The sequence below is a fragment of the Dipodomys ordii genome, unplaced genomic scaffold (genome assembly GCF_000151885.1).
Source record: "Dipodomys ordii isolate 6190 unplaced genomic scaffold, Dord_2.0 Scaffold14, whole genome shotgun sequence".
NCBI classification, from domain to species: domain Eukaryota; kingdom Metazoa; phylum Chordata; class Mammalia; order Rodentia; family Heteromyidae; genus Dipodomys; species Dipodomys ordii.
The window spans coordinates 6,288,301-6,313,501 of NW_012267230.1; the positions used below are offsets into that span (position 1 = coordinate 6,288,301).

Sequence of the window (25,201 nt, forward strand, 5' to 3'; positions counted from 1 at the left end):
TAAAAAAAAAAGAGCTTGCCAGGTGACAGTGGCTCACATCTGTAATTCTAGCTACTCAGGAGACTGAGGTCTGAGGATCATGTTTTGAAGCCAGCCCAGGCAGGAAAGTCTGTGAAACTCTTTATCTCCAATTGATCACCAAAAAGCCAGAAGTGGAGCTGTGGCTCAAGTGGTAGAGTGCTAGCCTTAAGGACAAAAACTCAGGGACAGTGCATAGGCCCTGAGTTTGAGCCCTAAGACTGGCACAAAATAAATTAAAAAAGCTGCCCACATTACAGACATTCCTGTTAGGGTCCCACAGCCGAGGGCACAAATCTGTCTACCAGAGTGAGCATATGTCTGTCTCTGCCCATCTCAGAATGTCATGTTTTCACCCTGATTTCTCAGAGTGGTTTGTTACTATGGCTGGATCCCTGTCTGGCTTTCTTCTCTCCTCTCAGTATGTTGAATAAAACTATTATGGAACTCTCTTGGGCTGTCTCAGTGGTGGGGAAAGGCTTTGTTTCCTGGGCTGGCTGGGGTTTGGCTGCCTGGGACTGCTGTCTGCCTGGGGCTTGGGTCTGGGCTTTGCTGTCCTTGTTCTAGTTGTGTGAATGTCCAGATCTTAGAGTGGGTGGGTAGGTTCACCATGTCTGTCCAGTCTGTCTGGGAGAGATGCCTTTGTGTCTACTATGTACTCCCTCTGGGGATTTCTCTCTGGTTGTCTGCCAGGGTCTCCAGCCTACAGGCTTTGAATCTGGGACATGACAATTCCTTGGAACAGTCTCTCCTGTCCCCAACATTAAAAAAAAAAAAAATCAGGGACACTGTCTCTCTCAAGAATGGCCTGGGTGGGACAGGGCTCTGTCTAGGACTGGAGGAGTTTTGTTTTGTTTTTTTTTTGGTGTGGGGGGCGGGGGGCGCTCACAAGCAGGGAGGGGCTCTGGAGCTGGGCCTGGGAAAGCCATAACAGACTCTGGCTCTGGCCTCTTGGGGCTCCTTGCAGCGCAGGCCGGGGTGTGGCCGCCACTGGGCAAGCCAGCAGCAAGCAAGCTAGGTTTGGGGTGGGCCCTGGTACTCTCTTTCTTCCACGCCCCCACCCCCGGGTTCCTTCGTTCATCCCCCACCCCCACCCCACCCCATCCCATCCCAGCGGGTCCCCGCTTCCATACATGGTCACGGCCCGGCTCCCAGCTCCCGGACGTCCCCCGCCCCCGCCCCGCCGGACACGGCCCCCGCCCTGCTCGCCCCGCGCGCAGCCCGCCCGCGCCCCGCCATGGAGGACCTGGGTGAGTGGGGCCCGGCCCGCGGGTCCCCCCAGACCCTCACCACTTCCCCCACGCCTCCCCATCCCGGACTTCGCTCGCCCGCCCCTGCTTCTGTCTCTGCCTCCTCTCCCGAATCCACGTCCCCCCTTCCTGCCTCTCCTTTCCTGCCTTTCCTGGGCTGGCCGTTCCTTCCCTTCGTCTCCTCCATCGCTCCTCCAGCATTGGCTTTGGCAGATGTCCCCCCACCCCCACCCCCCTGGGCGCTTGGGTTCCGAGGCTTTGGGAAGGGAAGGGTTAAAGGGGCCTTAGATCGGGCAATTGGGCTACTAGCCCAAAGTGGAGAGAGTTTATGGCATCAAGTTTTGGGGCTGGGGCGGGAACGACGAGCCTGAGGGCCCAGGGGTGGGGAATGAAAGAGTTAAAAGTTCCTGGTAGAGTGGAAGCCAAGTCCTGGGGGGCAGGAAAGAGACTATAATAAGGAGTGCCAAGATGCCAGGGAGAGGTAACGGGCTCCACCAAGCTGCTCAGAGACAAGAGGTTCTGGGAGAGAAAGGGTTCAAGGCCCTGGGGCGGGGAGGGAGGGGGAGAAAGGAGGCCTAGGCTGAACTTGGACTTGGACAGAAGAGGTTCCGGCGCCCTGCAGCAGGGGGCGCTCGTCAGCAAGGGTACCTGGCGCTGGGACCCTGGGGGAAAGAAGCTAATCAGAAAGCCAAGGGCTGGCAGACTCACCAGGGAGGAATACAGGGTGGGACTCAGTGGGTCTGGGAAGTGGGCCAGGCCTGGCCAGAGCATGTTTATAGAGAGAGGGAGGAATTAGTGAGTGTGGCAGAGACAACATCCAATCAGGAAGCTGGGTGCCAGGCACACAGCCAATTGAGCAATTTGAAGTGGATATAACATTGGCTTCAATAAAGAGCCCATTTCGATTGTATATCGGGAAAGATGGAGTGAATTAAAAAAAAAAAAAGTCAGGTGCCTGGGTTTGGATTTGACTGACTTCCAGAATGAGCCCATGGGGATGTCTGGTCATAAATATTTTCTCGCTATCATCCCACCTCTCTGGGCTTAATTCGGCCCTGTGTTTCTTTAAGCTTCTTGATGTCTCTCTTACGATCTTAGCTTCCGCCCTTTGCACTGGAAACCATGACCCTCTAATCTCTTCAGGCCCTATCTCTGCCCTAAGTCTCACTCCGAGGGCCTCTCCTTGCAGATGCTCTGCTCTCTGACCTGGAGACCACCACCTCACACATGCCAAGGTCAGGGGCTCCAAAAGAGCGCCCCTCAGAGCCACTCACACCTCCCCCACCCTATGGCCACCAGCCGCAGGTGAGATCAGATACTAAGGCTTGGGGCAGCTGTGAAGGCCAGGGTTGGCTTGGGCTAGGGGAATCTGAACCTGGGTGGTGTCACAGTACAGGTGTGTCATTCTAGACACATGTGTCTTCTCTCCATAGACAGGGTCTGGGGAATCTTCGGGAACCTCTGGGGACAAGGACCATCTATACAGGTGAGGGGCTTGGGATGGTTGAAGCTGATTGAGGCTCAAGTGAGAAGGTTTGGAGTCCTCAGTCTGAGTCCAGGCTTTCATCCTGTTTCTCAGTACGGTATGCAAGCCTCGGTCTCCAAAGCCTGCAGCCCCTGCGGCTCCTCCATTCTCCTCTTCCAGTGGTGTCTTGGGCACTGGGCTCTGTGAGCTAGATCGTTTGCTTCAGGAACTGAATGCCACCCAGTTCAACATTACAGGTACCAGGGTTACTAAAATGACAGGCCCAAATAGGGTGGCAGGGGAGAGGGGGGAAGCTGGGAAGGGAAGAGACTAAGGGACACAGACTTCCCAGAAGAGAAGTGAAAACGACACAAAACTTTTAACTGAAAGGATGGATCGAACATGGCCCCATGTCCAGTGCTCTTCTCTTGTCTCTCTAGATGAAATAATGTCTCAGTTCCCATCTAGCAAGGTGACGGCAGGGGAACAGAAGGAGGACCAATCTGAAGACAAGAGCAGCCAGTGAGTTTGGCTTGGCTGGCAGGGCTGGAGAGAGATGCTAGGTTCATGGATGTTACTAGAGGGATTGTTGAGCTGAGATGCTCTGAGACGATACAAGCTGTTTTCTTCCTAAGTCCTCCCAGTCCAGCTCCTGTCCTCCCAAAGCCCTCGGCTACCTCGGCCACAATGGAGCTGGATAGACTGATGGCCTCGCTCTCAGACTTCCGTGTCCAGAATCACGTGAGTCAGGCAGGGTGTGGGCAAGGTGTCAGCTCATGGCTCCTCAACCTATTTTAGATCCCTTCTACATCTTTTGACTTGTTGATTCAATCTTATGTCCTCTCTGCTGTAGCTTCCAGCCTCTGGGCCAAGCCAGCCACCAGTGGTAAACTCCACAAATGAGCGGTCGCCATCTCCACCAGAGCAGACTGGCAAGGGCAGCCTAGATACCATGCTGGGGTTGCTGCAGTCCGACCTTAGCCGCCGTGGTGTTCCTACTCAGGCCAAGGGCCTCTGTGGCTCTTGCAATAAACCTATTGCTGGGCAAGTAAGTGGAGCTTACTTGCTTACCATCTTCACCAACAACCAGGCTTGGCGATATCCTCTTTCAATGAATAACTCTGCAAAGTGGACATGATAATTGTATTTTTATCAATTTTTTTAGCGTGTGTCAGTCTTGGGGCTTGAGGACAGGACCTGGGCTCTGACCTTTTTATGCTCCAGGCTAGTGCTATACCACTTGAACTATAGCTCCACTTCTGGCTTTTTGGTGGTTACTTTGGAAATAAGTGTCTCACAGACTTTCCTGCCTGGGCTGGCTTTGAACTGGGATCCTCAGATCTCAGCCTCCTGAGTAGCTTGGATTACAGGCTTGAGCCATGGGCACCTGCCTAATACTTTTTAAATTAATTTTGTGCGTGTGCACACTGGGAATCAAACACAGAACCTTGGGTATGCTAAGCATAGGCTTTTCCACTGATCTACACCCCCAGCCCACCATTTATATTTTATTTATAAGGAAAATAATGCTCTGAGACACCAGAGCAAGTAAGTAGTAGGGTGCAGATTCCAGCCTTGTTGTGGCCCTACTTTGTGGCACACAGTATTTGCCTTACCATGAGAGCGTTTCAAGTTCTCATTTATTTAGTCTTCAAAAACAAAACCTGTTGGCTGCTTCTCCTGGGTATCACAAAGATTTTTCCCCATTGAGAGGCTGGTCTGGGAGCTTTGGTCCTTGGCTTATGGTCTGAGCAGATGTGATTGATAACAGCTGTGCCCAATGGTTGAGCTAGAACCTTCTGCTAGATAAAGTGCTTGAGCGCCATTCCAGAATTGCCAGTCTCAGCAAAGCATGGTGGTATCATGATTTCCATTAGCTCTAGGTACTTTTTTCTTCATGGGTCCCTTTATTAAAAGAAATTATAGCCGGGTGCTAGTGGCTCATGCCTGTAATCCTAGCTACTCAAGAGGCTGAGATCTGAGGATCATGGTTCAAAGCCAGCCTGGGCAGAAAAGTGACAGAAAAAAAATATTTTGCCAGTCCTGGGCTTGAACTCTAGGCCTGGGCGCTGTCCCTCAGGTCTTCAGCTCAAGGCTAGCGCTCTACCACTTAAGCCACAGTGCCACTTCCAGCGCTGAGGAATCGAACCCAGGGCCTCATACATGCAAGGCAAGCACTCTACCACTGAGCCAACTTCCCAGCCCCCCCCAAAATAAATTATATATGTGTTGGTATGAAATTAAATATACTGATATTAGATATTAAGTCATCTTTTTCTTGTTCATTTTTTTCCCTTCTGACTTTAAGAGAAATTAAAACTTTTCCATATCACCCCTCAACTCCCCAAGAAGTACTGTGTTCCTATGCACTGATCTTCATGGATAAGTCAACAGTAAGGAACAAAGTTGAAAGACCTGAGTTAAATCTCCATAGCCTTCAAAAAAATTTCTATCACACACAGGCTGAGCAATCTGGAACATTACATTTTTTCATTCCTATCTCTCAGAGATAAAAGGCTGGGTGCTGGTGGCTAACACCTATTATCCTAGCTACTCAGATCTGAGGATCAAGGTTTGAAGCCAGCTCAGGCAGAAAAGTCCACATGATTTTTTTCTCCAGTTAACAAGCAAAATGCTGGATGTGGAGGTGTGGCTCAAGTGGCAGAGCACCAGCCTTGAGTGAAAAAGCCAAGCAAAGCTGCAAAGTCCAATACTGGCATCACACACACACACACAAATGTTTTGGGAAAGTGATGTATATAGTCTTAGGGCTGCTCTGACCCAGACCTCCCCCCAACTTGAAGGTAGTGACAGCGTTGGGCCGTGCCTGGCACCCCGAGCACTTTGTTTGTGGTGGCTGTTCCATGACCCTGGGAGGCAGCAGTTTCTTCGAGAAGGATGGAGGCCCCTTCTGCCCTGAGTGCTACTTTGAGCGCTTCTCCCCACGATGTGGTTTCTGCAACCAACCCATCCGACATGTAAGTCCAGCCAAGCCTTTTGGATTCTGCTTCTGACTCTCTCAGATCACCTGTGTGATGGGCGCCATCCACACTGGTCCCACCTACCCACCTCCATCCCAACTCTATCCCTGTTGCTTAGCAACATCCAACGCCCTCAGCTCTCTTTCAATCCCAAATTCCTTGTTAGATCTTCTGCCTTACAGACATATACCTCAGCCCTGTGGCCCAGGTTCCAAGTAGAGGCAAGAGGGAAGAAGGGATAAGAGGGCCACAATGACTGTCCTCTTTTATGTTCTGCAGAAAATGGTTACCGCCCTGGGCACCCACTGGCATCCAGAGCATTTCTGCTGCGTCAGCTGCGGGGAGCCCTTTGGAGATGAGGGTGAGTCCACCACACCCGATAACAACCACAGGTGCACTCTGCATACATTCCCACCTGCCACCTCCCGCTTCTGGACGAGCGTTTTCCCTGTTCCCTTCTGGCCCTGCTCTTCTCCCATTCATCCCATCCCCTCCTGCTTTGCCCAGGTCCCCGACCCCATTGCTCCCTCCCTTCAACTCATGGCCTTCCTGCAGCCTCGATCCTTGCAGCTCCCCAGTCTTGCCTGCGCGCTATTTGTTTTCAGCCCCCTCGGTACCTGTTCCTAGGTTTCCACGAGCGTGAGGGCCGCCCCTACTGTCGCCGGGACTTCCTGCAGCTCTTTGCCCCGCGCTGCCAGGGCTGCCAAGGCCCCATTCTGGATAACTATATCTCAGCGCTCAGCGCGCTCTGGCACCCAGACTGCTTCGTCTGCAGGGTGCGTTCTGGGGGCGTGGTTCTGGAGGGAGGAGTTACAGGGGGCGGAGCCTGAAAGGGAAACAGCGGGGGCGGGGCCTAGGAGGGAGGAGTCACGGAGGGCGGGGCATGGGCGGAGCGAGCATCTTATGCTGAAAGGAGCCTGGAGGCGAGCTTTAGGAGTGTGGCTTGTGGGGGCGTGGTCTGGGGGGGAACTCTCGGGAGGCGTGGCCTCGGAGGGAGGAGTCACGGGGGCGGAGACTCGGGGCGGGGTGTGGGCGGAGCGAGTGTAGTGGGCGGGGCCTCACTCGGGTGCCTCGCTGCAGGAGGGCGGCAGGGTGGTCTCTGGCCTGAGCTTCATCGGCTGACCGGTTCTTTCGCGGCCTCCTTTCCCCAGGAATGCTTCGCGCCTTTCTCCGGAGGCAGCTTTTTCGAGCACGAGGGTCGTCCGCTGTGCGAAAATCATTTCCACGCGCGGCGCGGTTCGCTGTGCGCCACGTGCGGCCTCCCGGTGACCGGCCGCTGCGTGTCGGCCCTGGGCCGCCGCTTCCACCCGGACCACTTCACCTGCACCTTCTGCCTGCGCGCGCTCACCAAGGGCTCCTTCCAGGAGCGCGCCGGCAAGCCCTACTGCCAGCCCTGCTTCCTCAAGCTCTTCGGCTGATCGGCCCGACCCGTATGCGCCAGCCTATGGTCTTGGAGCTCGGGGCTGCAAGACTCACCCCGTGCTTTGTGCGGCCCACCCACTGGGGAGACGCTCCCCTCAGGTACTCCACGTTCTCCAAGGTCAAGTTCAGAAGAGGCCCCGTCCATCCTGACCCTCACACTCCCCCCCCCAAAGTGATCTTCCACAGAAGGGAGGTCCCACACGATTCCCACCCTGGAGGGAGCCCTCCCACACAATAAAAGAGGGGCCCCGCAATTCATTACAACTCATCAGAGACCTGGCCAAGGATGTCCCTACTGCCCGCTCCTGTTTTGTGCACTTTTTTTTTCTACAAACATAAACACACATTCCACAACTCACTGGTGTTGTGTCTTGGTGCAGAAGAACTGGGCCTTCAGACCCCCCCAGACCCTAGCAGTGTCAGCTCTGGCAGGTGGGCACTTGTAGATTCCAACTATCAGGTGAGCCCCAGGTTGAAAGGGGAGTCAGGTTTGCAAGACAGGAGCACAAGCTGGGGCTCCATCCACCAGGCTTCCTGCCTCGGTGTTTCCCTCTGCAGCCCCCAGTGTCCTTGAAACGAGGGTTTCATCTGCAACCCTTGCTCTACCCTCATTTGGTTCTGAGGTTTTACGTTCCCTTTGAATCTCAGAGGTGGGCCCCCTCCAGAAGTGCCCATTTATGCCCACATTTTGGAGCTTGGCACTAATCACAGTTTACATCTTCCTAGCTCCTGAGATTCCAATACTTGTAAATATGGTCCCTTTTCTCTCTCTGTTGTCTTAGCCGGTGAAGTCTGTGTGTTCAGATATTTACTTTCCTTCTTGGGTTGAGTTAGTAATTCCCTGAGGATTTTCCTGACTCAGCCTTGTGCTGGGTGGTACTGGGTCCACAGAGATGAGTCATGGCTTGGCAGTCCTTGTCCTGGAGAGCCCTGGGCAGCTGTTGGAGACGCTCCTGAGGCAGAAGTTAACATTTGGTGTGGCCAGGACAATGGCTGGGGGTTTGGGGGCTGCCAGACTGGAAGTCAAGGGAGGCTTCTTGGAGGAGTTAACACTTCAGTTAAGTCATAACAAAGAAGGGTAGGGCCAGAGACTCAAGTCTGGAGAAGTTCAGGCTCCATCTAAGTCCTCAAAACCCTAGGGACCTTTATGAGGCCCAGAACCTTCATCTTGGACCTGAAGTTCTTTAAGGGAGTGTGTAGGATCCCCGAGTCTAAACTCCAGGATCTCCACAACTCCTTTGGTGTTGAAAATAATGGATCATTCTCAGGCTTGTGTTGATCATTAAAAGCAGCCAAGGATGGGGGTGGATGGACCACAGACAGCAAGAAGCTCTCTGCCTTTGCCTCCCTACCAATCTCATCTTCTCCACCCTATGCTTCCTGACCCATCTTCGTTTTTCTCTCTTCCTGGGGGAATGCTGTCCATCCTGGGTGTAACTGCCTCTGTCTCTCAAGGGTTGGTATATTGGTGATCTCCAGCCTCTACTCATTCATTCACCAGATGTTTGTTGGGTGGCCATCCCCATGCCTTCCTCTTTAGCTCCCTGTAACCTTGAAATAAATGCTTAGCTTGCTCCCCCTCCTGCCCTTTGTTCTGTTCCTAGATTTTTTTTCCCCCTTTTCATCTCAAGGTCAGCTTTTGAAGGAGCCTACAGTAAAGCACCTCTCAAATAAAGCTCATATGCTTTCCCTAAAATACTTTTCAATTTGTGATCTCAAAGATACTCATAGATATTGTCATCTGGGCAGGAGACCCCTGACACAGGAGATGATTTTCTGAATTGCCAATCTGTTCAGTTCTAGAAAGGCAGAGGTGTCCCTATTCAACATCCCTTTCTGTCCCCAGTCCTGTGCTGAGCAATGGGTCTCCAGAGCTTGACCAGATTAGCCCCTGCTCTTGAAGAGTCTTTGTTGGTGAGATAGATACCACAACATGTACGGAATCATAGCAAAAGACTTCCCTCTCTCTTTTTTCCATTACTGGGGTTTAAACTCAGGATCTAATACTTGCTAGGCTGGTGTTCTACTACTTGAGCCTGCCCCCTGTCCTCTTTTGCTGAAAAAAAGTCTTGCCAGCCTTTGACCTTGTTGACAGATGTGTATTACCACTCCCAGCTTATCTGTTGAGACGGGAACGGGGAGTCTCACTAACTCTTCAGCTTGGCCTGGCCTCAAACCTCAATCCTCCTGATACTCTCTTTGGCCCATTCTTGAAGAGGTAACTAGACCAGATACTGAAGGCTAAAGAGGACTGTCAGTTGAGAGATCAGGAAAAAAAGAAAGAATTTATCTGACTCCAGATTTGGTGCAGGAAAACAGAGCAGATAGATGGGCAGGAGCCAAGGCATGGTTGGCCTGGAAGATCAGGATGCTGAGCTTGGATTTCCTCTCTCTGTCTCTCTCTGTCTCTCTCTCTCTCTCTGTGTGTGTGTTTGGCAGTTTAGTTGTGAAGCTTGTACTCAGGGCCTGATCACTGTCCCTGAGCTTTTGTGCTTTAGACTAGTGCTCTAGTGCTTGAGCCATAGCTCCAATTTCCAGCTTTTTGGTGGTTCTTTGGAGATAAGAGTCTCTCACAGACTTTCCTGCCTGGGCTGACTACAAACAGTGATCCTCAGATCTCAGCCTTCTGAGGGGCTGGGATTATAGGTATAAGTCACAGGTGCCCAGCTAGATTTCTTTTTGAGTTTTCTGGTGAGTGAGCTATGGAGGATTTCTGAGCAATGGAGTGACACTGTCAGATTTGCCTTTGAAAACCATCTCTGGCTCAGCCAGGCTCCCTAATCTAGTCTGAAGAGAATACGTAGGGAATGAATGAGTTGATTTTGAGTTTGGGACCTTGTGGAGAGAATGGAGACTAATGTCAAAGAAGGAGTGATCCTGATCCTAGAGGGCCCAGCACCCCAGAACCAGCCTTCGGCCTTGATATGACCTGATTCAGCTAAATAAAGCTGGGGATAGGGGGAACGGGACCTGGGGGACTTGTCGGCTCACTGCCCCTGAGGTAACCATTAATCCTTCCTCCGGGGGAAGTCAGGGAGCTGGTCCTTTGAGGGGCAGATTGTGGGCAGAATGGAAGACCGCACCAAGGCAGGCTCTGAAGCAGGGCTAGGGGACCAGAAAGCCCTCATTGACAACCTTGCCGACATCTTGGTCATTGCCGCCTACTTCCTTCTGGTCATTGGTGTTGGCTTGTGGGTGAGAATTTGCGGGGCTTTGACTAGGGGCTGGCTTGGGCTTCTGGGGCCTAGAGGGGAAGAAAACAATCTTTGACAAGTCCCAGAGAGGGGTAGGGGAAGGATGCTTGGATTTCTCAAGGAGAATCCCAGGATTGAAGAAAAAAAGCAGATCTCTTTAGGGCTTCAGAGAGGCCCAATGAACATGAATTCCTTTGGATTTTGTTGATTGGGGGTCGGGGGTGGGTGGGCAGTGGTTTTCATTAAACTCAGCCTTATAGATGAAGTCTCTGTTCACATTACTTCCACTAGCAGTAACTAGCCAAGGACTGATTCTGAGTTCACCCTCTCTCAGGCTCGAGTAGTTGGATGCTAGGATGAGCGCCTAGGTGACTCTGGCTGAAGGGAGAAGATTGGGGGTTGGGGTGTAATCAGGGGAGTCGACTGCTGGTTAATCTTCAGCCTGAAACAAGGCTGAGGAATGTGTTGAGGAAGCTAATGAAGTCCAAAGATGTGCCCCCGAACCCAAGCTCTCCAAACCCCCACCCCCCACTTCTCTCCCCTAGTCTATGTGCAGAACCAATAGAGATACTGTTGGTGGCTACTTCCTGGCAGGACGAAGCATGGTGTGGTGGCCGGTGAGAAGGGCTTGGGCCCATGGAGTGGGAGGGGCTCTAGAGGACTGAGCCCAACTCACCCCCCCCATTTCTGGACCACCCAGGTTGGAGCATCTCTCTTCGCCAGCAACATTGGCAGTGGCCACTTTGTGGGCCTGGCAGGGACTGGTGCAGCAAATGGCTTGGCGGTGGCTGGATTTGAGTGGAATGTAAGGCCTTTTATAAAATCAACAATCACCCCACCCCCAGTGGGAACCCCTAGGAAGGTCACACACTGGAAAAGCTCCTTGCAGAGGGGATATGAGATTAGAGTTGGGGTATACCAGTTGTAGAAAGACTGGGCTGGAGTGGAGCCCCAGCTTGGAGGCAGAAGGAGGTGCCGAGTTTCAGGAATAGGATAGGTCCTGTTTCTGATTGCTTTGTGAATTGGCACCACCAGCTAGTACCTCCCCCCTGTGAGCTGTGGTGTACTCCTCTCTGACATGGGGCAGGCAGCTCAAAGATGGAGTAGTTCCTATTTTGGTGCTTTCCAAAGTTGTGTCTATGAGGATCTCTTAATCAATTATAGCACAGGAGGACACAGCTTGGGATGAGGCTCACCTAGGAAGGGGTGTGTGTGTGTGTGTGTGTGTGTGTGTGTGTGTGTGTGCATGTGTGGTTGTGTGTTTGCCAGTATGAGATTTGAACTCAGGGTCCAGGAGCTGTCTCTTAACTTTGAGGCTAACGCTTTACCAGTTGAGCCACAGCTCCACTTCTAGTGGTTTGGTGGTTAATTGGAGATAAGAGTCTCACAGACTTTTCTCAGATCTCAGCCTCCTGAGTCAGCTAGGATTACAGGCACTGTCAGAGGGTTTTGAGCACAGGGCTTGCTGGAAGAGAAGGCCTTTGAGGGACTACAGGTTTGTGTGGAGAAGAGAGAGAGGCGGCTCTGGCTGACAGAGGCTGACATCCTTGCTAGAAACAAGTGCTCAAGAGGGGCCGGGGTCCATGGAAGGATAAAAGCTCTAGTTAAGGGCCTAAGAGAATGTCAAGGTGCTCAGGCTTATCTCTTGCAAATGTCCTCTGGGCTCAGATTCGAACTTCCCAGAACCACTTGCTCTAACATCGCACGGTTCATAGCCAAGATTTCTGATCCTTTGGGGGTGAGGACAGACTCCTGGTGGGCTGTACATGGTCACGCTGTTTCCAACAGGCGCTGTTTGTAGTGCTGCTGCTCGGCTGGCTCTTTGTGCCTGTGTACCTGACCGCAGGGGTCATCACCATGCCGCAGTACCTGCGCAAGCGCTTTGGAGGCCATCGCATCCGCCTCTACCTGTCTGTGCTCTCCCTCTTTCTGTACATCTTCACCAAGATCTCGGTGCGCATGTGCGGGGAGGTGGGGGGGGATGGGTGGGCTCCAAGAAGGGTGGGGCAGGAGAGTACAGTGGAGGGAGGTCTTCCTGAGAAATTGTTCTACCAATCCGACGGGAGACGTGGGCACAGTGGGTGAGACCTGGGAAGGTGAATGGTGTTTGCACTTTTGAAGTGTGACCAGGTAAGTTGATTGCCTGGCTAGGATTTGGACCTGGATCACTGTCCCTTGACCCTGGGCCCTGACCTTTGTGCCCCTGCCTTTTTCCCCCACAAGGTGGACATGTTCTCGGGGGCAGTATTCATTCAGCAGGCCCTGGGTTGGAACATCTATGCTTCTGTCATTGCGCTCCTGGGCATCACCATGATTTACACTGTGACAGGTGGGCCCAGCACCAGTGTGGTATGGGGGACTGGTCTGGGCTGGTATTGAAAGCGATGGTTTCATTTAGGGCTGCTACATGGGGTGGTCAAGTTTGGAAGTGTGGGGTCAACTGAGCTTGAACTCTGGGCCTGGGTGCTGTCCCTAAGCTTTTTTGCTCAAGGCTTGTGCTCTACCATTTTGAGCTATAGTGCTTCACTATCCATACCTCCCACAACCGCACTCTCTCTCCCTACTGTCTTCCTATGCAGAAGCCTAGGTGCCCATCTTGTGCTGGGCTTCAGGGTGGGAAACAGGGAGAAATGGGAAAAAGAATGGACTTGGCCAGTCTGTAAGATCTCTGTTCAAACCCAGTATAGCTCCAAGGCCCTCAGGGTGAGCCCCAGAGAACATGTCCAACAGTATTGGTGAGCTTGTTGCCAAGATGGCCTCCAGGATGGAGACTTGAACCCCTGAGAATCATCTGTCCAAGTCAGATGTAGGGGCCCCACAGTGGGGGGAGATCCTGCTGGTGTGTCTGCCAAGAGGGCACCATAGAGGTTAAAATTCAGGCTCCATTCTGCTCTCCTAGGCCTTTGCTTCTTGCTGCCCAAGGGTATAAATGGATCTCCATTTAACAATCTGCTCTCTGAGGTGGGGTATTTTTCACTATGCTGGGGATCAGGAACTGGGGCTGTTTCCATTGACTCAGGCCTGTTGCAGGGGGGCTGGCGGCGCTGATGTACACTGACACCGTGCAGACCTTCGTCATTCTTGCGGGGGCCTTCATCCTCACCGGTTATGGTAGGGGGCTGGGCCAGTGGAGGAGGGGCATGATCATCTCTGGCAGGGGAGGCCCGGGCCTTAGCACTGATGCTGGGTCCTCTCTTGACAACCTTGCCCACACAGCTTTCCACGAGGTGGGCGGGTACTCTGGGCTCTTCGACAAATACCTGGGAGCAGTGACTTCACTCACCGTGTCCGAGGATCCGGTTGTGGGCAACATCTCCAGCTCCTGCTATCGGCCAAGGCCTGACTCATACCACCTGCTTCGGGACCCTGTGACAGGGGATCTGCCGTGGCCCGCACTGCTCCTGGGGCTCACCATTGTCTCGGGCTGGTATTGGTGTAGTGACCAGGTATGCAGCCAGGGCTGGGGGTCCTCCCTCCCTGGATGGAGCAGAGATGAGCTGACCACCAATCTTCCAAAGTGTGGTCAGACGGTGTGGAACCCGGTGAGGGTGGGGCTTAAACACATGGAGCTAGTACCTGGTGGTGGAAATATACAAGACGCACTGCAGAGCCAGAGGATGGACAACCACTGGAGTGGGGATGGGAAGGGGTGGCCAGGCCTGAGCGGGAGGGGTCGGTCTGCACATGGCTCCCCCAGTAGTAGGTTGCCCATCACAGGTCATCGTGCAACGCTGCCTGGCTGGAAAGAACCTGACGCACATCAAGGCAGGTTGCATCTTGTGCGGCTACCTGAAGCTCACACCCATGTTCCTCATGGTCATGCCTGGGATGATCAGCCGCATCCTTTACCCAGGTAAAGTCGGCCTCAGTCTGGCCCCTTGTCCCCCTCACAGACCTTCCAGAATTTGGTACTTGCCCCCCCTTTCCCTCCAGGGGTCCCATTGTTCTCCTTCTGGGGTTACCCACCAACCCTAATTCCCAGACCCAGCTGTCCTAGCTGCCTTTGGGTTGCTTTCTTGTAGATGAAGTGGCATGCGTGGTGCCTGAGGTGTGTAAGCAGGTGTGTGGCACGGAGGTGGGCTGCTCCAACATCGCCTACCCGAGGCTCGTGGTGAAGCTCATGCCGAATGGTGAGGGCGGGTCCACACCCTGCTGGGCTGGGCAGCTGCAGACTGCCAATGGAGGGGTCACCCTTGCAATGCCCACACCTGCCTGGCACCCCCTCCCTCCTCCAGGGGAGGAGGGCTGCAGCCTCACGGCTCCCGTTGGCCACAGGTCTGCGTGGACTCATGCTGGCTGTCATGCTGGCGGCGCTCATGTCCTCACTGGCCTCCATCTTTAATAGCAGCAGCACGCTTTTCACCATGGACATCTACACGCGCCTGCGGCCTCGTGCGAGCGATGCGGAGCTGCTGGTAGTTGGCAGGTGTGCCCCAGGCCTCCATCCTGCTCCACCAAAGAACCTGGGTAGGAGCTGGGCGCTGGTGGCTTGCACCTGCAATCCTAGCTACTCAGGAGGCTGAGATCTGAGGATTGCAGTTTGAAGCCAGCTTTGGCAGAAAAGTCCCCATGAGACTCTTATAGACAAGTACCCGTCAAAAAACTGGAAGTAGAGCTGTGGCTCAAAGTAGTAGAGCCCTAGTCTTGAGCAAAAGAGCTCAGGGACAGCGCCCAAGCCCTGAGTTCAAGCCCCATAATTGACAAAAAACCAAAACTAAAACCAAAGCCAAAAGAACTTGGGTAAGAGCCAGGGCCAAGTGCCTCATGCCAGTAATGCTAGCCATTCAGGAGATCTGAAGATTGTGGCTTGAAGCCAGCCTGGGAAGGAAAAGTCCCTGAGACTCATCTCTGATTAAGCACAAAAAAGCCAGAAGTGGAGCTGAGGCTCAAGTGGTAGAGTGCTAGCCTTACCTCTTAGCCAAAAAACTAAGTGACAGTGCCCAGTCTCTTGAGTTCAAACCGTAGTCCTGGTACTCAAACACACAGGAGCCTGAGGAAGGGCATCGATCATTGGATAGAAAACCTCTTGTTCTCCAAACCACAGGCTCTGGGTGGTGTTCATCGTAGCAGTGTCAGTGGCCTGGCTCCCAGTTGTTCAGGCTGCCCAGGGCGGCCAGCTGTTTGATTACATCCAATCGGTCTCCAGCTACTTGGCACCGCCCGTGTCAGCTGTGTTTGTGCTTGCGCTCTTTGTGCCCCGAGTTAATGAAAAGGTGAGCAGGGTGGGTATTTGCAAGCTTGGTCCCAGGCTCCAGCATCCTGAGCAGGCTGACACCATTTCCCCTGCAGGGTGCCTTCTGGGGACTAATTGGGGGCCTGGTGATGGGCCTAGCTCGCCTCATTCCCGAGTTCTCCTTCGGTTCGGGTAGCTGTGTGAAGCCCTCAGCGTGCCCTGCACTCCTCTGCCGGGTCCACTACCTCTACTTTGCCATCATCCTCTTCATCTGCTCTGGCCTCCTCATCCTCATCATCTCCTTGTGTACTGCACCCATCCCACAAAAGCACGTAAGTGCTGACCTCTGGATGGGCAGTCTGGGTGAGCGGGCATGGACTGCACCAACTGCCTCTGCCGCCCTGCTTCAAGGCATGTGCAGTGAGCCTGAAAGTCTGTATTTGAGGGTGGGTAGGAGCAGGTCAGGGGTCTCTCTTGAAGCTGCATTTACACAGCAAGGACATTTTTTTTATTTAAATGACATTTGTTTGAAATGGTTTAGGAGGAGATACATGGAATGTTTTAGAGGGTAGGTGATGAATGCCCCCCAAAATCAGCTCTTGGCATGGTCTCTGGAACTCAAATCATAGGCTGCCCTGGCTGGCGAAGTCTGGGTGAGCTGGGTCAGGCTGGGTGTACAGACTGGATGCGGGGCAGCTTAGGAGGGAATGGACAGAGCTGGCGTGCCCATGGAAACTGAGGGGCCTGTGGTGTGGGGCGGGACAGCAGAACTCCCACTTGGCCCCTGCTCCCACCCCTTCCCAGCTCCACCGCCTGGTTTTCAGTCTCCGGCACAGCAAGGAGGAGCGGGAGGACCTGGATGCTGATGAGCCCCAAGGCCCAGCTTCTCCTCCTGTACAGAACGGATGCCCAGAGCATGCCGTGGAGATGGAGGGTAAGGTGCTGCCCAAGCAGGGGGCCCGGGAAGTCCCGGAGCCCACTCCCTCCAGACTAACTGCTGGCCTTGGTTTCTCTCAGAGCCGCAGTTGCCAGCCCCAGGCCCCTTCCGCCGGTGCCTGCTCTGGTTCTGTGGCATGAGCAAGGGTGGGGCAGGGGGCCCTCCACCCCCGACGGAGGAGGAGGTGGCGGCAGCAGCCAGGCGGCTGGAGGACATCAGTGAGGACCCTAGATGGGCTCGTGTGGTCAACCTCAACGCCCTGCTCATGATGACAGTGGCCGTGTTCCTCTGGGGATTTTATGCATGAGTTCAAATGTGTTGGACACCATGAACCACACAAGCAGGGCATTAAAAAGGCTGTGCCTTGTAAAATGTGGGGATGTGAGGCAGCTGGCAGTGGTTCCCAGAAAAGGGGAAGGGGCAGAGGAAGGGTGGGAAGGCCCCAGGTTCCCTTCTGTCTGCCTGGGGTCCAATCCAGCTCATTGGCAGTCACTTCTCATGAGGTGAGTGGCCAACTGGCCACAGTAATGTGCATGAGCAAAAATAAAGTTGTCTTTCCTTCATCCTGCTGTGGCCATGGACTGCTCACAAGACCTTCTTTTCCAGAGATGGGAGCCATGTGGCCCTCCACTCATCCACCTCCAGGTGGTGCTTCTCAGTCTTCCAGCCTGCAGCCTGCAATCCTGGGGAGAGGGCAAGGGGTGTCTGATGCTACACAAGAGCCTGGGCTAGCAGGAGTAGGGGTGAATTGGGGTAGGTATGCAGTGGTACAGGCTGGAGGAAGGGAGTGGGGCCCTTCTTGGCTCCTCTGCTGGGTAATCTCTGACAAAATGTAAGGTTGAAACCTCATCTGGTTGCAGCCAAAATCTAGAGATTGCACATGGAAAGGGGGTGGAGTAGAGTAACATGAAAGGTCATTTTCAAACTGGGAGCTAGTGGCTCACGCCTGTAATACTAGCTACTTAGAAGCTTGAGATCTGAAGATTGTGGTTGGGAGCCAGCCCAATCAGGAAAGTCAGTTGAGACGCTTATCGCCCTTGAGCCAGCAAAAAGCCATAAGTGGACCTGTGACTCAAGTGGTAGAACACCAGCTTTGAGAGATAAAGCTAAGGGATAGTGCCCAGGCTCTGAGTTCAAGCTGAGTATCAGCACAAAAGGGGAAGGGAGAGGTCATTCTTAGTAACTCGAACTCCTAAATGCTAACTTGGATTACGTATCAAAGCTAACATAGCTTCAAGAGATCAGTCTAACTTCCTTAATCTATACAGGAAAACAGTCCCAGATTTCATCCAGGTCACTCATCTCCCAGGTGAAAGCACAGAATAAAGACAGGGCTGCAGCCTGAAGGGCTCAGGGCTGTGAAGTTGTAGGGTTGATGTTACCTTTCAAAAACTCTGGGAATAGCTTGTCCAGCACTTGGTATGTCTCCCTGACAATGGCACCGCCATCTTTCTCAGGACCTGTCAGGGGTGGGTGCAGAATCAGCTCTGGTGTCTTCAGTGGGACAGCCAGCTCATCTTCCCTCCACCCCACAGTGTGGACATGAGGCTCTTACCTGCCTGAACTTGACTTCTCAGCTCCTCCAGCTCTCCTGGAAGGGGTCCATCTTCCTGCAGAGCTCCAAGCACCAAACCATGTGTAGCAGCCCTTAGGACAGTCTCAGGGCCTGCCATCTGGCTCAGAACCACCTGTACCTGGTCTGGAGAGACCCGAGGGCAGATAAATCGCAGGGAAGACCCGTGTCCTCAATACTCAGTCCTTGCACTCTGCTTTACCTATCTGCCCCAAGGCCTTAGTGAGGAATACAAGGTCCTTTCCCCATTTCTCCTTTCCAGCTTCTCCTGTTGCTTCTCATCTCTCTAGCCAAACTGAAATATTCAATTTCTAAATATAACTTTCTACCAGCTCACGGCAGAGGGCTTCTGCTGGTGAGAATGAACGCCTTTCAACATGCCAATGGCAAAACAACTCAGGATGGGAGAGCAGAGTCCCCCCCCACTGACAGCCAACCTCAGTGTAATTTGAATGTGTCGCAATGGAGAGTGTTTGCACACAATCCCAGGACAATATCTCAGGTAATAAGGCAGCTATTGTGAAGGTGCAGTGAATTTCACTGGGGCAGGCAGCTTGTAACTTGGGTGGGTCAGTGTAGTCTACAGCAGTCTCCAAACTGTCCCCTGAACTTGGGCCCTGGAGCTGGAGGGGGTCTCAGGCTGGGAGAATGTGGATATACTCACGTCGTGATGGAGTCCAGCGAAGGAGGTAGGGCTCCTGGTGCCCTTCTACCAGCTGCTGCAGCTCAGACACACTGGCAGGGAGAAGATTGCAGTGGGCAGGGGAAACAAGGCAGAAGGACCCACCTGGCCAAGCTGTTAATCCTAACTGTTCACATACCCCAGCGGTTCCTTAGACATTGCGGGAACCCCCACATCCATCCTTCCCTTCTTCCTATATACAGTCATCCATGACCACCCACCAACCTTCCTTCATCCAACCCCTTACTTGTGCTCTGCATTTGATGCCCCCTGCATCCCTCAAGTACTTATGCTGTCCCCCAAGTCTGTATCTCAATTAGGGAGATGGGGGTTGGTGAGGGGGGCCACTAAGGGAGGCAGGAAGGAGTGGGAGGCTCTGGGCCACTCACCTGGAAACCAAGCAATGTAAGGGAACCCCCAGGGACAGAGACAGAGATGGCCCGAAACCTGTGGGAGGCTGGAGTCAGGAGGCCCAGGCATGGAGAAATTGAGGAGATACAGGACATAAGACACAGGACATGACACCAAGGGGCTGGGTCACCTGTCCACAGTGGCTCCATCTGATTGGCTGAAGCTGGGTCAAGTATCTCTCCCTTCTGAAGGAAGTGCTTCAGGACCAGCCGGAGCCGGTTTTCATTCAAGGTCTCCATGACAAGGGCCCGGACTGCCCGGTAGTTGGCATAGATGTGGAGAGCCGTGAGGAGGAAGAAACATCCGAGGCTGAGGCTGGGACAAGACAGTAGGTGGCCAGGGAAGAGGCCCAGCTGGTGGCCTCTTCACCCGCCATGCTCCTGGGCTTACCTAGGGCAACCCGACACCAGAGGTAGCATCAACAGGCTCACCAGGAGTCCTGCTAGGTTCACCAGTGTCTCCTAGAAAATGGCACACAGGTCCAGAGTTGGAGGGCTCCCCTCCAGAACTTTCCAGATGCTTCCTATCTGATGGGATGTTAAATAACTTTTAGTGTTTTAGGTGAGTGAGCTGCCATTAAAAGACTACTATATCTTCCTTTGCCTAGGAAGACATAGCTCCTTAGGACAAGTCTTGTTTGGCTTGCAAAAGGGACCAGGGAAGCCCATACTCAGAACTCCATGTGGGGAGCTAGTTTTCAACAATGGTTCAAACAGGGACCTGTCTCCTATCTCTTGGTACTCATTAACTGGCAAACAACTGCAAGGGGGGCCTAGGAACCACCTGGGAGGAAAAGCAACAGACCCAAACCTCTTCCTGTGTGAATCAATGCCACTGCAACCCTCTGATGACCAGACTGGGTAGGCTATGGGAATCAAGGCAAGAATCAAGGGCCTCAGGAGCTCAGGAGGAAAGTCATCCTGGCCAGGCTGCCCTGTGTCTGCCTCACTGGGGAAGCCCTGGGGCTTTGGGACCCAAAACTGGAAAGAATGGGGTCTGTGTGTATGTGTGGGTGTTGGTGGTGGGAGGGTATGGGGAACAGGGCTGACACCAGTGAGAGGGGACGCTAAAGATAAGGGCCTGGATTATACGTATTACTCCTACTTTTGCAAACTGTAAATTTCAGGTTGGAAGAGACCTTGGGACAGAAGTAGTTTTGGAGAGAAGGCACATGCCTGAGGCACCCGGGTGGCCTGGGCTTCTCCGTGCTTTAGATCTCCTGTCACGCTGTAAGCACTGGATGAGCTCACAGAAATACTTGGCATGAGGTCACATGCTTGACCAATATTTGCTTCGTTATTATTATTATTAAGAAAGAATAAAAGAAGACTGGAAGGCAGGACTGGCTAGGATAGAGGATTTGAAGCTGCTTTAGTGTCAGAGAAAACCTCCCATTCCCAGGGCCTCACTCTCATCTCTAAAGCATCTCAGTACCTGACAGGGTTAGGGTGAGTTACAGGTGTCTCTCTCACAAGCACTCAGCACAGGGGTTTGGGGAGTGGTTACTGCACAGTTCAGTCTTAGAGATGTCCTGTTCCAGGCTTGTTGGGTCAGGTGGAGGGGCGAGGCACAAGGCCTGCTACACTGGTAAGTGGAGGCCTCTGGCCAGTGACCCACAGCCAAGTACCATGCACCTGCCCACAAGGGTCTCATGTGGTCGGAGTCCTCAGCCCCCAGGGTAGGGCTATGGCCTACAGAGCCTTTTCTGGGCCATCCTAGCAATGGGAAGGGGGTGACATGGATTTTCTGCCACCAGAACCATGCCAATAGACCTGACCTTATATCCTGGAGGTCACAGCAGGGGACACTTATGCTTCTTTCTGCCCTTTCCCAGGGGCATTTAAGGTATTTTCCTTCATATCCCTCATTGTGGGCTGTCCTGTCCCCTCCTCCCCACTTCTCCGCTCTTACATACCATCCTTGGTCCCAGCTGCTTACCTGGCTGCTGTCCTTGGCCGACACATCAGCCATGTTGTTTCTCCGGGCCTGGTGCACAGTCAGCGCAGCCCTTGTGGCCCCACCAGCCACACTCACAATGCACTGTGGGGAGAGAGGGAGGGTGAGGGTGGGTGGGCCATGTGCTATAGCAATACAAGCCCTGGAAATCTCTCCCTGGGATCTCTGGTGGGAAAGATCATCTATGAGGGTCACTCATTGCTATGTGCATGTAGTTTTCATCAAGCCTCTTTCAGATGCTTGACAGGTTAGGGTGTGGTAATACAAGTCAGACAGGGGCCCTGCCCTCATAAAGTTTATGGACATGGGGAGGAACTAGCTCGCTCAAAGTCAAGAGGAAAGTGATATAAAATGAGGCTGGAGTGATTGGCATGTCCTGTCCATGTGCAGACTTGATAAGATCTTTGTGTGTGTCTGTGCTGGTATAGGGGCTAGAACTCAAGGCCTAGGTGTTGTCCCTTAGCTTTTTTCATTCCATGCTAGCACTCTCCCATTTGAGCTACACCTCCACTTCCAGCTTTTTGGTGGTTAATGGGAGGTAAGTCTCACAGACTCTCCTGACTGGGTTAGCTTCGAACTGTGATCCTCAGATCTCAGCATCCTGAGTAGCTAGGATCATAGTCTGAGTTGGGATACTTGTAGCTGCCATTCCATAAGTACCTGTGTGGCGTCCTTTCACAGATGGGAGAGGGGAACTGTGTTCTATCCAAACATGTTCTTTTTCTCAAAGTCTGAGACCTAGCTAGAAAGCTAGTCCCCAAATGTGGACACAGGACTCACACCACCCTCTCCATCCATGACAGCAGGCACACTGCTGAGGGCTGGCTGAGGCCTCAGAGATACACCTAAACTTTCCCATTCCTTTAGAAGTGCCCTGAGTGTGGGGCCCAGGGGTGCATACACAGCACCATCAGTGCAAGTATCTCAGCATGGGGTGCTCTAGAGGTGGGTACCTTGGCTAGGTTGCTGGTGCTGACAGTCATTGTGAAGCAGATTGGGTAGATGGGAGCCATAATCTCCAGGAACATGGCTATATCATTGAGGATGTCAGCAAAGAGCCTGGGGAAGAACCAGAGGTTAGAGGTCAGAGACAAGAGATTTTTACAACACAGAGCTGTCCTCCCCTCCCTTCATCCCGGCCTCTGCTCACCTCCACTGCTTTGCATTACAGTCCAATTTGCTCCTGTGGGGACAAGAGCTTGTTATAATTTAGACTGAAGGCACTGTGTGGGGAAAGACACATAACTCCAGCCAGACACCTGTCCTCATACCCTGTCACTGCCTGAAATGCGACCACTGGCTGGGAGGATGCAGTGACCCTTGAGTGTTTTGCGTGTTTCCCCCTTACTAATACACAACTTACTAAACCAATGTTTGATGGCTGCTCCCTATGCTCTGGTACTCTACTCCTGGGTTGCGCTAGCTTCTCCTATTTCATTGAGGGTTCCCAGCAAAAAAGTTCATAGTCTTGGGACAGACAAACTTAACTCTAAACTGGGTATAACCCCACACATTACAGATAACCAGGCAAGGCTCCCTGGCTCCTGTGGACAGTGGGGTGCGGGAGGCCAAGACAAAGAGCTGGGCCCCAACACTCAGGCGTGGGATAGTCAGCTACACAACCCTGCAGATAGCCACTTCTGTCTTGTGCCAGGTAGCAATTTCCAGGTCAAGGGGCTTGGGCAAGTAAATTCTCCTCTTTTTGGTGTGCTTCACAACTTTAAAATGTACAGTCAATCCCACCCTGTAAAACTGTGGCAGTGGTTAGACACAGTATAGAATGCTGTGGAACACAGCTGGAGCTCGTTTATTGAGTATTTACTACCATGTAACACAGTAAGCAAGCTGCCAACTCTCTCAGTGAACTTGGGTGGTTACAATGAAATGTGGATATACACACACATTATTAGTTGTGGGCTTAAACTCAGGGTCTGGAAGCTGTTTCTAAGCTCTTTGGCTCAAGGGTAGTGCCCTACCACTGTATGTGGCTCAAAGTTTTTGAGTGGTTAACTGGAGATGAGTTCCATGGGGACTTGTCTGCTCCAGCTGGCTTCAAACCACAATCCTCAGATCTCAGCCTCCTGAGTAGCTAGGATTATAAGCATGAGCCACCAGCATCCCATGCCGATAATAGTTTTTAAATCATTCCTATGGGCATACTGCCAGAAGCTGGCAGATGGGAAGACTCACCCCTTCCACCAAGCAAAGACGATGCGGCCCAGCATGCCAGCTGAATCTGTAGAAGAGAAGGTCCTGGTAAGGACAAGAGAGACAGTGCCTGGCAGACCCTAGCACTGAGCTCTGCTCTTGGGCACTCAGGCCTCCTATGAGACATGCTTAACCAAGCTGGACTCAAGGGAGATGACTAAGAACTTAGCTAGACACCTGGAATACCTTTTCCTTCTGATTTTCAGTCTCAAGAGGGACTGTTTTCTTTCATATACAAGTCAGCTGAATCTCAGAGACAAGAGATGGATAAAATGGGGACATCTGTAAGAAAATTGGAACCTCCAGCTTTTTGGGAAGACTAGGGGGATGTGGCAACACTGGGTTTGCCTTACCTCACCATCATCACTAAAAGGAGCATGTATACAACAAGCCCCCAGACAGCCAGCTCTCCTCCATCTCTATCCTGTGAGGTCCTGGGGCTTTATAGGCCCACTTCCTGTCACTCACCTAACCTCTTCCCTCCATGCACATTATATTCTAAATAAAGTTCTCATTGCTTTACTTAGCAGATCAACTAGTGACTTTAAACACATGAAGATTGCTTTTACTGCTTAGTGGGAGCCCACTGGACCAGACTCCATTATTCTTGCCTTTCGTGGCACACTTATATAGCCAACCAGATGTGTTGGGGCTACCTGTGGATCTTTGAGGCAGTGTGCAGGGCCCTTGTGAGAATCTGGAGGTTGACACTAGGCTGCACTGACACATACCCTCTACTATCTCAAAGTTGCATTGCCCATCAGAATAGGAAACAATTCCTCTGTCACACAATGATCAAAGAGTAGGACCTACAAACTTTTGAATCTTACTAACAAATCAGCTAGCTACAAATTATATTCAGTGCCAGAGTGTGGTAGGTAAGGGTGGATAGGGAGGATGTTTGTGGTAGCTACATGGTAGGTGCATATTGTGACATTTGAGTTTGAGGCCAGACCAGGAAAAAAGTTTGCAAGATCACATCTTAACAAGCAAGCCAGATGTGGTGATTCTTCCTCTTTAATCCCAGTTACATAGCAGTTAATAGAAAGATCTTGATCTGATGCCAGTTGGGCACCATGTATGAGACCCCCCTTTGATAAATAAATGATGGCTGGAGGTGTGGCTCAAGTGGTAGTGAACCTCTACTTCCAAGCTTTTTGCTGATTAATTAGAATTAAGAGTCTCAGGGATTTTCCTGCCTGTGCTGGCTTCAAAGTATAATCCTCAGATCTCAGCCTCCTAAGTAGCTAGGATTACAGGTATTAGCTATGCAAATTTTCAAAAAAGCTGCATATACTCAGCGAATGGTCGCTATGCTTATTTATAGCATCATTACAATTCCGGATGCAGACTCTCTGTATGTGGATACAGTCATTTTTCATGGCCTCCAGAACCTCCTTTCTCCTCCTCAGGACCAACTCCATCCTCGAATTCCCTGCAACCTAATCATCTGGCTAACAGTTTTAGCTCATAAACTTGCACAAAATTTCTAATCTAAGGATGGGCTGAGGAGAAGAAGACTTGCTCCTGTATTTCCATCAGGGCCCAGAGCTGGAGGCCACATCGCTGCTGCTGCTGCTGCTGGTTAGGGGAGGGGGGTGGTGGTGGTTAGGATGGGGCTTTGTACTGGGAGAAAAAAAAAAAGAGGCCAGGGCCCCGATCCACAGGTGCCCCCCCCCCCCCAGGTGTCAGCTCACCTTTTACCAGCCAGGTGGCGGTGGCGGCCGACACCGAGGCTTTCGCGTTCCCCACCCCCAGACCCAGCAAGACGGCCTGGGTGGCCAGGGAGCCCGAGAGGCTGGAAGCAAAGGCCTGGAGAAAAAGAGGGGGTGGTGGTGGAGGTGGTGGTGAGGGTTTGCAGGGAAGGAGGGGGGGCGAGGGTCTGGGGCGGCCAGGGAGGGGGGACGAGGGTCTGGGGCGGCCAGGGAGGG

General features: G+C 52.6%; 3 protein-coding genes across 4 annotated transcripts in view; 2 read left to right on the top strand and 1 right to left on the bottom strand.

The window, feature by feature from the left end:
- Positions 1-1,225: 1,225 nt before the first annotated feature.
- Positions 1,226-7,473, top strand: Tgfb1i1 (transforming growth factor beta 1 induced transcript 1). The gene is made up of 11 exons (XM_013011352.1): positions 1,226-1,268; positions 2,458-2,573; positions 2,702-2,754; positions 2,848-2,990; positions 3,174-3,255; positions 3,369-3,474; positions 3,587-3,781; positions 5,538-5,711; positions 5,994-6,075; positions 6,342-6,490; positions 6,866-7,473. The coding sequence occupies exons 1-11, from the start codon at positions 1,256-1,258 to the stop codon at positions 7,130-7,132; spliced, it is 1,380 nt and encodes a 459-aa protein (XP_012866806.1). The 5' UTR covers positions 1,226-1,255; the 3' UTR covers positions 7,133-7,473.
- Positions 7,474-10,175: 2,702 nt separating this feature from the next.
- Slc5a2 (solute carrier family 5 (sodium/glucose cotransporter), member 2) lies at positions 10,176-17,000 on the top strand. Of its 2 annotated transcripts, none has more exons than XM_013011579.1 (14): positions 10,176-10,331; positions 10,876-10,947; positions 11,031-11,135; positions 12,119-12,283; positions 12,554-12,659; positions 13,361-13,441; positions 13,547-13,776; positions 14,048-14,183; positions 14,353-14,460; positions 14,606-14,756; positions 15,375-15,543; positions 15,620-15,835; positions 16,308-16,442; positions 16,493-17,000. In XM_013011579.1, exons 1-14 carry the CDS (start codon positions 10,206-10,208, stop codon positions 16,745-16,747), a joined length of 2,055 nt encoding a protein of 684 aa, XP_012867033.1. In that variant the 5' UTR covers positions 10,176-10,205; the 3' UTR covers positions 16,748-17,000. The 2 variants fall into 2 exon arrangements, with proteins under 2 accessions (XP_012867033.1, XP_012867032.1); XM_013011578.1 differs by having other exon boundaries at positions 16,308-16,437; positions 16,521-17,000.
- Positions 17,001-17,011: 11 nt separating this feature from the next.
- The window catches only part of LOC105981842 (chromosome unknown open reading frame, human C16orf58), an 11,886-nt gene continuing 3,696 nt past the window's right edge, over positions 17,012-25,201 (bottom strand). Inside the window, exons 2-13 of the mRNA XM_013011190.1 lie at positions 24,968-25,082; positions 23,253-23,298; positions 22,213-22,245; positions 22,016-22,121; positions 21,045-21,146; positions 19,497-19,567; positions 19,237-19,421; positions 19,085-19,142; positions 18,678-18,748; positions 17,996-18,139; positions 17,823-17,900; positions 17,012-17,123 (exon numbers count right to left, since the gene is read on the bottom strand). Of these exons, the coding sequence (XP_012866644.1) occupies positions 17,026-17,123; positions 17,823-17,900; positions 17,996-18,139; positions 18,678-18,748; positions 19,085-19,142; positions 19,237-19,421; positions 19,497-19,567; positions 21,045-21,146; positions 22,016-22,121; positions 22,213-22,245; positions 23,253-23,298; positions 24,968-25,082 (1,107 nt within the window). The 3' untranslated portion in view covers positions 17,012-17,025. The remainder of the gene's footprint in view (positions 17,124-17,822; positions 17,901-17,995; positions 18,140-18,677; positions 18,749-19,084; positions 19,143-19,236; positions 19,422-19,496; positions 19,568-21,044; positions 21,147-22,015; positions 22,122-22,212; positions 22,246-23,252; positions 23,299-24,967; positions 25,083-25,201) is intronic.